Source organism: Crinia signifera, chromosome 5, assembly GCF_055691185.1.
Source record: "Crinia signifera chromosome 5, ASM5569118v1, whole genome shotgun sequence".
Lineage (NCBI taxonomy): Eukaryota > Metazoa > Chordata > Amphibia > Anura > Myobatrachidae > Crinia > Crinia signifera.
Window position 1 is genome coordinate 7674498 of NC_139221.1, and position 12977 is coordinate 7687474.

Consider the following 12977-nt stretch of genomic DNA (forward strand, 5'->3'; position numbering starts at 1 on the left):
TTATTGCAATGCAATGTGCAATCTCCCAGTTTATATACTCCCAGATAGCTCAGCCGTCATTACATCACCGGATTTCAGGTCACAAGGGGCATGCGATTTATCGCATGATTGTATGCACATCGAATGAGGAAAAATGAACTTCAGATGCGATATATCACATGGGGAGCGTCAAGGGAAATCAAAGCACGATATCGAATCGTACTAGTGTATGGGCCCTATAGGAATGATTGCTGGTTGCACCAGTGACTGTCCATCCAGAGCTCCCAACATGACCAATTCTAGGAGAGAACGAAACTCTGATCCTGGGCTTTCCTCTTAATGTGTGATGTCATCACCTGTTCTGAGCAGGTAAATTGATAAGAGAGGTTTCACCACAGGTGATGGCAATCATTTATTAAGACAGAAGCCCAGGAACAGAGCATTGACCTTCCTGGGACGTGTAATGTTGGGATATATGTAATATATATGTACTATGTATATAATATTATATATATATATATATATATATATATATGCCTTAAGTTTACATAGAGAGCTGAGGCTACTACCTCCCCCGCCCTAACCTGCAGGCTCCCCATCAGCGACACACCTGAGGTCGGCTATCAGCAGCAGCGACACACCTGAGGATGGTTATAAGCAGCAGCGACACACCTGAGGTCGGCTCTGAGCAGCGACACACCTGAGGATGGTTCTAAGCAGTGAGCCACCTGAGGTTGGCTATGAGCAAGGCTGCAGGTGATTCAGAGCTTGCACAGCGTAAGCCTGCCCTAGGAGTCCCTGTGGAATACGATGTCTAGAACACTCCCAGTGCAGGTAAGGACTATATATATATATATATATATATATATATCAAGTATATAGGTGCGCTGACACTTTAAAGTCCGTCTTTCTTCAAGGAACCAAGTTCTTTGATAATCAAATCCACACCAGTCCTGATAATGTTTTTAAGGACTGCAGCTCCCCTCTGAATGACCCGATTCCCACGGGACCTTAAACATCAAATCCACCTAAAACAAATAGAGGGGGCGCTTCATGGTGTATTATCGTTTATTAAAAAAACGTGGAAATCACTTTTAAAAGTGATTTCCACGTTTTTTTAATAAACGATAATACACCATGAAGCGCTCCCTCTATTTGTTTTAGGTGGATTTGATATATATATATGCAGCCGGCCCTGTATTCTAGTCACACAGCGTCTGCTGATCTGCGCGGTGTGTATTTCACGGCTGGGAATATTACTTATTATTTATTTGCTGGTGGCCATAAAGTGACAAACTGTGGTCTGTTTATGTGACGTCCTCATTACAGCGGTGTGTGCCCAGTCCAGTGTTCCTGTATATGACTGGTGCGGGGGGAAGCATATGGGTGCTGTGCGCGTGCCCCCGATATTATATAGACACCCCTGCATCCGTGTGCAGACTTTGTGATGCGCCTGGTGAGGCGGAATGGACTGAAGGGGAGAGAGTACAGTAAGGGAGGGGGGGGGGTGTGCAGCTGAAAAAGATGGCAGAGATGCGCAGGTGCGTGCCCATAACCGCACCAATTGTGATTTCTGAAGAGCTGGCGCTAAACCCTAAAGGTTTGTACACACTAGATGATATCTTTAACAAACTGCACGATACTGAACATCATTGACGATATGCAGGGAAATATCCCTTAGTGTACACCCGATATCGCTCCTGGGGGGCTTTTGCAGTGTCCTCCGTGGTCTATACATAGGATGAAGGGGGATATCACTGGTCGGAGCCATGCTGCGGAATGCAGCATTACCCCCATGACGTTGGCATTGGCACGTGTGTATGCAGTTGCTGATGCCAGCTATGTCACCAGGTCACATCGCGCTGGGCACACATATTGTGTAATGTGTACTCCTGAGCCCTGTCTGTGTATCTGGGGTCTGTGACTGTAGGTACATCTGCTACTGGTGCAGCACCAGGTCACACATATTGGGGGTATTACACAACTTCTGCATGCGACTCTCTAGGCCTTATACAGATATGACGTCCGCTGTGTTTCAGCCCAGAAATAATAAGAATAATTGTATTTATATATAGTGCTCTTTCTCGAATAGGACTCAGGGCGCTTAACAGATAGAATGAATGTAATACAGTACAGGAACAACAAAGTACAGAAAAGCTTTTCATAAACAATACTTAAGGGAACTATGGAAATGCTTGAGTAAACAGAAAAGTCTTGAAGCATTCTAGAGTGGGGGCCTCTCGCACTGTATGGGGAAGTGAGTTCCATAAAGTCGGAGCTGAATGGTTAAAATCTGGACCCCCAGATGTATTGCGGGAGATCCTGAGTCCCTTATCTACAGACCGCAGTAATCGGGTGGGACAGTATGGAATCAGAAGCTGCTTCAGGTACCTTGGGCCTTGGTCATGTAGGGCTGCGAAACTCAGTAAGTTCATCTTGAAAATGATTTGCCCTTTTATAGGCAGCCAATGAAGGGAGTAGAGAATGGGATTTATGTGGCTAGGACGGGTCTGGTTGGGTAACAGCCTGGCAGCTGTGTTCTGTACCAGCTGTGATTGGTGCAGGGAGTAGAGGATGGGAGTTATGTGGCTAGGACGGGTCTGGTTGGGTAACAGCCTGGCAGCTGTGTTCTGTACCAGCTGTGATTGGTGCAGGGAGTAGAGGATGGGAGTTATGTGGCTAGGACGGGTCTGGTTGGGTAACAGCCTGGCAGCCGTGTTCTGTACCAGCTGTGATTGGTGCAGGGAGTAGAGGATGGGAGTTATGTGGCTAGGACGGGTCTGGTTGGGTAACAGCCTGGCAGCTGTGTTCAGTACCAGCTGTAATTGGTGCAGGGAGTAGAGGATGGGAGTTATGTGGCTAGGACGGGTCTGGTTGGGTAACAGCCTGGCAGCCGTGTTCTGTACCAGCTGTAATTGGTGCAGGGAGTAGAGGATGGGAGTTATGTGGCTAGGACGGGTCTGGTTGGGTAACAGCCTGGCAGCCGTGTTCTGTACCAGCTGTGATTGGTGCAGGGAGTAGAGGATGGGAGTTATGTGGCTAGGACGGGTCTGGTTGGTTATCAGCCTGGCAGCCGTGTTCTGTACCAGCTGTGATTGGTGCAGGGAGTAGAGGATGGGATTTATGTGGCTAGAACGGGGCTGGTTGGTTATCAGCCTGGCAGCCGTGTTCTGTACCAGCTGTGATTGGTGCAGGGAGTAGAGGATGGGAGTTATGTGGCTAGGACGGGTCTGGTTGGGTAACAGCCTGGCAGCTGTGTTCTGTACCAGCTGTGATTGGTGCAGGGAGTAGAGGATGGGAGTTATGTGGCTAGGACGGGTCTGGTTGGGTAACAGCCTGGCAGCCGTGTTCTGTACCAGCTGTGATTGGTGCAGGGAGTAGAGGATGGGAGTTATGTGGCTAGGACGGGTCTGGTTGGGTAACAGCCTGGCAGCTGTGTTCTGTACCAGCTGTGATTGGTGCAGGGAGTAGAGGATGGGAGTTATGTGGCTAGGACGGGGCTGGTTGGGTAACAGCCTGGCAGCCGTGTTCTGTACCAGCTGTGATTGGTGCAGGGAGTAGAGGATGGGAGTTATGTGGCTAGGACGGGGCTGGTTGGTTATCAGCCTGGCAGCCGTGTTCTGTACCAGCTGTGATTGGTGCAGGGAGTAGAGGATGGGATTTATGTGGCTAGGACGGGGCTGGTTGGGTAACAGCCTGGCAGCCGTGTTCTGTACCAGCTGTGATTGGTGCAGGGAGTAGAGGATGGGAGTTATATGGCTAGGACGGGGCTGGTTGGTTATCAGCCTGGCAGCCGTGTTCTGTACCAGCTGTGATTGGTGCAGGGAGTAGAGGATGGGAGTTATGTGGCTAGGACGGGTCTGGTTGGGTAACAGCCTGGCAGCCGTGTTCTGTACCAGCTGTGATTGGTGCAGGGAGTAGAGGATGGGAGTTATGTGGCTAGGACGGGTCTAGTTGGTTATCAGCCTGGCAGCCGTGTTCTGTACCAGCTGTGATTGGTGCAGGGAGTAGAGGATGGGAGTTATGTGGCTAGGACGGGTCTGGTTGGTTATCAGCCTGGCAGCCGTGTTCTGTACCAGCTGTGATTGGTGCAGGGAGTAGAGGATGGGAGTTATGTGGCTAGGACGGGTCTGGTTGGTTATCAGCCTGGCAGCCGTGTTCTGTACCAGCTGTGATTGGTGCAGGGAGTAGAGGATGGGAGTTATGTGGCTAGGACGGGTCTGGTTGGTTATCAGCCTGGCAGCCGTGTTCTGTACCAGCTGTGATTGGTGCAGGGAGTAGAGGATGGGAGTTATGTGGCTAGGACGGGTCTGGTTGGTTATCAGCCTGGCAGCCGTGTTCTGTACCAGCTGTGATTGGTGCAGGGAGTAGAGGATGGGAGTTATGTGGCTAGGACGGGTCTGGTTGGTTATCAGCCTGGCAGCCGTGTTCTGTACTAGCTGTGATTGGTGCAGGGAGTAGAGGATGGGAGTTATGTGGCTAGGACGGGTCTGGTTGGTTATCAGCCTGGCAGCCGTGTTCTGTACCAGCTGTGATTGGTGCAGGGAGTAGAGGATGGGAGTTATGTGGCTAGGACGGGTCTGGTTGGTTATCAGCCTGGCAGCCGTGTTCTGTACCAGCTGTGATTGGTGCAGGGAGTAGAGGATGGGAGTTATGTGGCTAGGACGGGTCTGGTTGGGTAACAGCCTGGCAGCTGTGTTCTGTACCAGCTGTGATTGGTGCAGGGAGTAGAGGATGGGATTTATGTGGCTAGGACGGGGCTGGTTGGTTATCAGCCTGGCAGCCGTGTTCTGTACCAGCTGTGATTGGTGCAGGGAGTAGAGGATGGGAGTTATGTGGCTAGGACGGGTCTGGTTGGGTAACAGCCTGGTAGCTGTGTTCTGTACCAGCTGTGATTGGTGCAGGGAGTAGAGGATGGGAGTTATGTGGCTAGGACGGGTCTGGTTGGGTAACAGCCTGGCAGCCGTGTTCTGTACCAGCTGTGATTGGTGCAGGGAGTAGAGGATGGGAGTTATGTGGCTAGGACGGGTCTGGTTGGGTAACAGCCTGGCAGCCGTGTTCTGTACCAGCTGTGATTGGTGCAGGGAGTAGAGGATGGGAGTTATGTGGCTAGGACGGGTCTGGTTGGGTAACAGCCTGGCAGCTGTGTTCTGTACCAGCTGTGATTGGTGCAGGGAGTAGAGGATGGGATTTATGTGGCTAGGACGGGGCTGGTTGGTTATCAGCCTGGCAGCCGTGTTCTGTACCAGCTGTGATTGGTGCAGGGAGTAGAGGATGGGAGTTATGTGGCTAGGACGGGTCTGGTTGGGTAACAGCCTGGTAGCCGTGTTCTGTACCAGCTGTGATTGGTGCAGGGAGTAGAGGATGGGAGTTATGTGGCTAGGACGGGTCTGGTTGGGTAACAGCCTGGCAGCCGTGTTCTGTACCAGCTGTGATTGGTGCAGGGAGTAGAGGATGGGAGTTATGTGGCTAGGACGGGTCTGGTTGGGTAACAGCCTGGCAGCCGTGTTCTGTACCAGCTGTGATTGGTGCAGGGAGTAGAGGATGGGAGTTATGTGGCTAGGACGGGTCTGGTTGGTTATCAGCCTGGCAGCCGTGTTCTGTACCAGCTGTGATTGGTGCAGGGAGTAGAGGATGGGAGTTATGTGGCTAGGACGGGTCTGGTTGGGTAACAGCCTGGCAGCCGTGTTCTGTACCAGCTGTGATTGGTGCAGGGAGTAGAGGATGGGAGTTATGTGGCTAGGACGGGTCTGGTTGGTTATCAGCCTGGCAGCCGTGTTCTGTACCAGCTGTGATTGGTGCAGGGAGTAGAGGATGGGAGTTATGTGGCTAGGACGGGTCTGGTTGGGTAACAGCCTGGCAGCCGTGTTCTGTACCAGCTGTGATTGGTGCAGGGAGTAGAGGATGGGAGTTATGTGGCTAGGACGGGTCTGGTTGGTTATCAGCCTGGCAGCCGTGTTCTGTACCAGCTGTGATTGGTGCAGGGAGTAGAGGATGGGAGTTATGTGGCTAGGACGGGTCTGGTTGGTTATCAGCCTGGCAGCCGTGTTCTGTACCAGCTGTGATTGGTGCAGGGAGTAGAGGATGGGATTTATGTGGCTAGGACGGGGCTGGTTGGGTAACAGCCTGGCAGCCGTGTTCTGTACCAGCTGTGATTGGTGCAGGGAGTAGAGGATGGGAGTTATGTGGCTAGGACGGGTCTGGTTGGGTAACAGCCTGGCAGCCGTGTTCTGTACCAGCTGTGATTGGTGCAGGGAGTAGAGGATGGGAGTTATGTGGCTAGGACGGGTCTGGTTGGGTAACAGCCTGGCAGCCGTGTTCTGTACCAGCTGTGATTGGTGCAGGGAGTAGAGGATGGGAGTTATGTGGCTAGGACGGGTCTGGTTGGGTAACAGCCTGGCAGCTGTGTTCTGTACCAGCTGTGATTGGTGCAGGGAGTAGAGGATGGGAGTTATGTGGCTAGGACGGGTCTGGTTGGGTAACAGCCTGGCAGCTGTGTTCTGTACCAGCTGTGATTGGTGCAGGGAGTAGAGGATGGGAGTTATGTGGCTAGGACGGGTCTGGTTGGGTAACAGCCTGGCTGCTGTGTTCTGTACCAGCTGTGATTGGTGCAGGGAGTAGAGGATGGGAGTTATGTGGCTGGGACGGGTCTGGTTGGGTAACAGCCTGGCAGCTGTGTTCTGTACCAGCTGTGATTGGTGCAGGGAGTAGAGGATGGGAGTTATGTGGCTAGGACGGGTCTGGTTGGGTAACAGCCTGGCAGCCGTGTTCTGTACCAGTGATTGGTGCAGGGAGTAGAGGATGGGAGTTATGTGGCTAGGACGGGTCTGGTTGGGTAACAGCCTGGCAGCCGTGTTCTGTACCAGCTGTGATTGGTGCAGGGAGTAGAGAATGGGATTTATGTGGCTAGGATGGGTCTGGTTGGGTAACAGCCTGGCAGCTGTGTTCTGTACCAGCTGTGATTGGTGCAGTTCTTCTGTTGGGAGCCCCAGGTAGAGGGCATTGCAGGAATCCAAACCAGATTATACAAATGCATGAATGACTGTTGGTAGATCTTCAGAGGGGATTAAGGACCTTATTCTGGACCACACACAACGCTGCGAATTTCTACGTTGCGTGTGGATGTCACTGCGTTGCGTGTGGATGTAACGCCTCCCCCCTCCCCCACACACACCACGATCCCCCGCACGGCTGCGAGTGAATGTTATGCATAAACATCCCTTCGCAGCCTTTGATGGGTGAACCAAATTATTCTATGGCTGACCATCTAATGATGTGGAGTGTACACGCAAAATAAAGTCACTCTCTGTGGGAACAGGGCGGGCAGCTGGCATCTGGTGATGGCAGCTGCCCGCCCCCGGCAGCCGCATCAATGCCTCAATTCCATGGGAACGCCAGCATTTTCACGGGAACACCCATGAAACGCTGTGCGTTCCCATGGGCGTGTCCATCCGCCACCGCTCGCACTGGTGAGTGCGAATGGGACGGCGAACTTGCTCACCCGTGTGAGTGTTTGAATGGATTGCAGAAGTTCAGCATGGGAGAAGGTAGACGGGAAGCGACGTGGCTGACCTGTGTCCGCCATCACAGAAGATAGCGTTGCTCCCATGCAGGCCATAGTTGAGGTGGATGCCAGGTTGACCATGGCCCAGAATGAGATGGGCATCTGCTTGATCCTTCATGAAAGGCCTGAGCAAAGTTTCTGCACGCTGGGTGTCCATCAGCTGATTTGAGCGCAGAAGTATGCTCGGGGATTGGTGCCGCTACATGCTGACCAGGAGTGATGGCGGCCACTCCAATCCTTGTCCTGGATCTACAGTGTTGACCCTCAAGACCAGCAGACCCCAGTTACAGAAGCTCCAATGTGAGCCCATCATGGCCAAGACTGGTCATGTAGCTACCGTACCACTTGTCCAACAGTGTATTGTCACTGGGCACTGGTACGTAAGTGCTGGAGGCCACTTCCACGAGCTGTCCAAGAACTCGCACTCGTCCTGCCCTTCTCCGTCACAACAATGCATCTGCCCACAAGTGGTGGATTTTCTGGCCCATGAACGCATCCGGGTGCTTGGCCATAAAGCAGGAATTTGTTCCTCTGAACTAACAGGAAAGTGATTATAACACAAAAATATTAAGTTGCAGGAACACAGTGAGTTTGAAGAAACTCAGGAGCCCGAGGTGTGCTCCCACCACCAGTGCTGTGCATAGGGCGTCGTGCGATCCATGGACCCTCTCCCAACAGAGAAGGGCCCCTTTTTTCCCCTAACCCCTCTCAGCCATAAAGCCGAAGAGGGGAAAAAAGGGATCGGTGGGTCCTCTTTGCCGAAGCTTAGAGAGACCCGCTTTCCTCAACCCCCGGAAGGGTCAGGACCGCGGGTCCTCCGCGCCCAAAGGTTTGGAGAGGCCCGCTTTAGGCTTCCCTCCGCCTTACAGCTCGGGGTCGCCCTCGAGGGGACCGAAGCTCTCCCCAAAAGGCGACAGCTTTGGTACATTGGGGAATGGTAGGCCCGTAAGGGTCAACCACACAACCCAAAAAAAAAACGTGACACAACAGAAAACGTGAAAAGTGCATGAATGTGGCGAGAGAAGAGAAATAAATAATAGAGGTCCCCAGACAGAAGGCCGGGGTGGGGGTGTGAAAAATTGTCCTACCGCATCCAAAAGGACGAGGTAAGGACGTGAAGCGCTAACCTAGAGGTAAGTGCGCAGTGCTAGTGCTTACTAGTGCATGGTGATTTTGGGATCACCCGTGCATGTTCGGCACCCCCGAGTTTCCCAGGGGTCACAGTGCAGCCTCGGACTCCAAGCAGCCGACCGATCAGCGTCCGACCAAGTGTTTCTCTGCTCCCATCGTAGGGCACTTTCCAGCCCCTGGCATGGGAATGGGTACTCCACTGGGCTTGACCCCTTAGGGGCTGCGACCCCCTCGGAAGAGCAATCTACTCAGTCTCAGTGTTCCTCCGTTCCCAAGGTTAAAGTACTAAGCTGGGCTTTTAGCGGTCTCCCCATCAGAGGCTACGAACCTCTGGAACAGGAGCCATCTACTCAGTCCCAGCCTTTCTCCGCTCCTTGGGAATGGATACTAGACTGAGCCTTTCGTTGTCTCATCCTTCGGGGGCAACGAAGTTGCATGAACAGTGTTTTAGATAAACCGTACAAGGAGAGATAATATAAAAAATCGGTGTTAGGGCAGGAATATGTTGGGGAACTTCAGTACAATTGTGTGTGACCTCTGGAGACCACACCAGTGGTTAAAGTGTGTGTGTGTGTGTGTGTGTGTGTGTGTGTGTGTGTGTGTGTGTGTGTGTGTGTGTGGTATGGCGTTCCACCACCTGTATTGGTGAGGTGGGAATAGTTCAACCTCTACCTTGGCCCTGCACAGGATTTCCAACAATACAAAAAAACATTACAGTTTGTGGTGGAGCTGCCCGAAACCCTACCACTGACCCTGGCTCTGACTAATAGGGGGGGGGGGGGGAGGGGGGTAATTAGGTGGCAGAAAACAATGTATTCCCCCCCCCCCCCCCCAACACCTCTTTAAGCCCTGCTCACCACCACAAAACGGAGCCAGATGTCATAAACCACCAGCCAATCAGCTCCTACCTGTCTTGTCACAAGCTGTGTTTGAAAATGACAGTTATGAGCTGATTGGTTGGTGGTTATCACTCTCCATTTTAACACTTTTCAAGGCTTAGTACATCTCACCCTCACTCTCTGATATAAATAAAAGGCGCAGCACCGTCTTACCAGCCGATGTCAATGTAAACTGTTAAAAAACCTATATAAAATACATAAATCAGAAACACAGATAATAGGGTTCAGTATGATTTGCCGACACTAATTATGCCAACATGGTCAAAATGTTGACATGTCAAAAGTTTACTTATTGTGTCTGTCGACATATATCGGCATGAGCACCGTTTGATTCCCCTCACAAGTCTCGCGCAGGCCCGGTGTCTTGCTGCGCTGGGCACACTATTATACTGTAACTCTACGCACACTTGAATCGTAACGGAAGACGTCTGGTTCAAAGAGAAAACCGGTACTTATTTCCTAGCGCGGCGCCCACGATCTAGATTGTATGTGTCGGGACGATATCGCAGGCATTGTATGCATCTTATGTGTTTGTGCATGGACGAGATCGACGAGATATACAATCTATACAATTGAAAAGATTTTTAATAGTATGTACAAGATCTCATCTTATGGATCTCATGGATCTTATGCATCCATGAGATCCATAAGATAAAAGATCCATCAACACCAACCCGAAGCGTGGCGAGCGCAGCGGTACGCGCCCTCCGACCTTTTCATACCCCCACTATCCACGTCGGCGTGGAGTTGATGTTATATAGTGTGGCGAGTGCAGCGAGCCACCGAGCCCGAAGCATGGCGAGCGGACGCGCATTACTTCACAGGTATTGCGCGTCCCCTCGCGGGGCTTGGTGGCTCGCTGCGCTCGCCACGCTTCGGGTTGGTGTTGATGGATATTTTATCTTATGGATCTTATGGATCGTATGTATCTTCCATATCTTATCCATGAGATCCATAAGATGCAATATTGTACATACTATTAAAAATCTTTTCAATTGTATAGATTGTATGCCTTAATTCAGGCATACAATCTTATGCACCGCGCGCACCCGCTGATCCCTTCAGCATGCAGAGAGATAACGGCCTGTCCTGCAGGATTGTGCGCACATCGTTCCCTGTGATGATAAACGATGTGTTAATGATTTGCGGTCGCTAAAAGAGTCATCATATCCTCTGATCATTGGCACAATCATTGTGTGTGTGTGTGTGTGTGTGTGTGTGTGTGTGTGGCAGGGAGTGTTCTGGGAGATTGGATGACAGGTTGGATTGCTCATACCATTGTGCTGTGTGGGGGCCCCTTTATGGGCCCCATACACTATAATATGTCTGACCCTTAAGCATAGGTGTGCGCAGCACATTTTATTAGGGGGTGCACTGTCACAGCGGTGTGCCTATCACCACCTATTGGGCATGTCTAACACCGCCAATCAGGGTTAGGGCCACACCATTATATCCGGCCTGTTTCAGTTTCAATCTTCTAATTACTCTGTGTAACAGTACATGCAAATACAGTCACAATCATATCTGGATGACACAGGTACGGTATGTAGTGATATGGATGACACAGGTATGTAGTGATATGGATGACACAGGTATGTAGTGATATGGATGACACAGGTGTGTAGTGATATGGATGACGCAGGTATGTAGTGATATGGGTGATGCAGGTGTGTAGTGATATGGATGACACAGGTATGTAGTGATATGGGTGACGCAGGTGTGTAGTGATATGGGTGACGCAGGTGTGTAGTGATATGGATGACGCAGGTATGTAGTGATATGGGTGACGCAGGTGTGTAGTGATATGGGTGATGCAGGTATGTAGTGATATGGATGACACAGGTATGTAGTGATATGGATGACACAGGTATGTAGTGATATGGATGACACAGGTGTGTAGTGATATGGATGACGCAGGTATGTAGTGATATGGGTGATGCAGGTATGTAGTGATATGGATGACACAGGTGTGTAGTGATATGGATGACGCAGGTATGTAGTGATATGGGTGATGCAGGTGTGTAGTGATATGGATGACACAGGTATGTAGTGATATGGATGACACAGGTATGTAGTGATATGGATGACGCAGGTATGTAGTGATATGGGTGATGCAGGTGTGTAGTGATATGGATGACACAGGTATGTAGTGATATGGATGACACAGATATGTAGTGATATGGGTGACGCCGGTATGTAGTGATATGGGTGACGCAGGTGTGTAGTGATATGGGTGACGCAGGTGTGTAGTGATATGGATGACACAGATATGTAGTGATATGGATGACACAGGTGTGTAGTGATATGGATGATGCAGGTGTGTAGTGATATGGATGACACAGGTATGTAGTGATATGGATGACACAGATATGTAGTGATATGGATGACACAGGTATGTAGTGATATGGATGACGCAGGTATGTAGTGATATGGATGACACAGGTATGTAGTGATATGGATGACACAGGTATGTAGTGATATGGATGACACAGGTATGTAGTGATATGGATGACACAGGTATGTAGTGATCTGGATGACACAGGTATGTAGTGATATGGATGACACAGATATGTAGTGATATGGATGACACATGTATGTAGTGATATGGATGGCGCAGGTATGTAGTGATATGGATGACACATGTATGTAGTGATATGGATGACACATGTATGTAGTGATATGGATGGCGCAGGTATGTAGTGATATGGATGACACATGTATGTAGTGATATGGATGACACATGTATGTAGTGATATGGATGACGCAGGTATGTAGTGATATGGATGACACATGTATGTAGTGATATGGATGACACATGTATGTAGTGATATGGATGATGCAGGTGTGTAGTGATATGGATGACACAGGTATGTAGTGATATGGATGACACAGATATGTAGTGATATGGATGATGCAGGTGTGTAGTGATATGGGTGACACAGGTATGTAGTGATATGGGTGACGCAGGTGTGTAGTGATATGGATGACGCAGGTGTGTAGTGATATGGGTGACGCAGGTGTGTAGTGATATGGATGACACAGGTATGTAGTGATATGGATGACACAGGTATGTAGTGATATGGATGACACAGGTATGTAGTGATATGGATGACACAGGTATGTAGTGATATGGATGACACAGGTATGTAGTGATATGGATGACACAGGTATGTAGTGATCTGGATGACACAGGTATGTAGTGATCTGGATGACACAGGTATGTAGTGATCTGGATGACACAGGTATGTAGTGATATGGATGACACAGATATGTAGTGATATGGATGACACATGTATGTAGTGATATGGATGGCGCAGGTATGTAGTGATATGGATGACGCATGTATGTAGTGATATGGATGACACATGTATGTAGTGATATGGATGGCGCAGGTATGTAGTGAT

The 12977-nt window shown here is 50.2% G+C and overlaps 1 protein-coding gene across 2 annotated transcripts in view; it reads left to right on the forward strand.

Moving 5' to 3' along the window:
- The window catches only part of LOC146079907 (zinc finger protein 783-like), a 173892-nt gene that overhangs the window by 104362 nt on the left and 56553 nt on the right, over positions 1-12977 (forward strand). The window contains exon 1 of one of the 2 annotated variants that reach the window (XM_083186609.1): positions 677-813. The exons of the other annotated variant lie outside the window; for it this stretch is intronic. Within the exon in view, the coding sequence (XP_083042735.1) occupies positions 790-813 (24 nt within the window). The 5' untranslated portion in view covers positions 677-789. Of the gene's footprint in view, positions 1-676; positions 814-12977 lie in introns of those variants that run through there. 2 annotated transcript variants of the gene reach the window in all.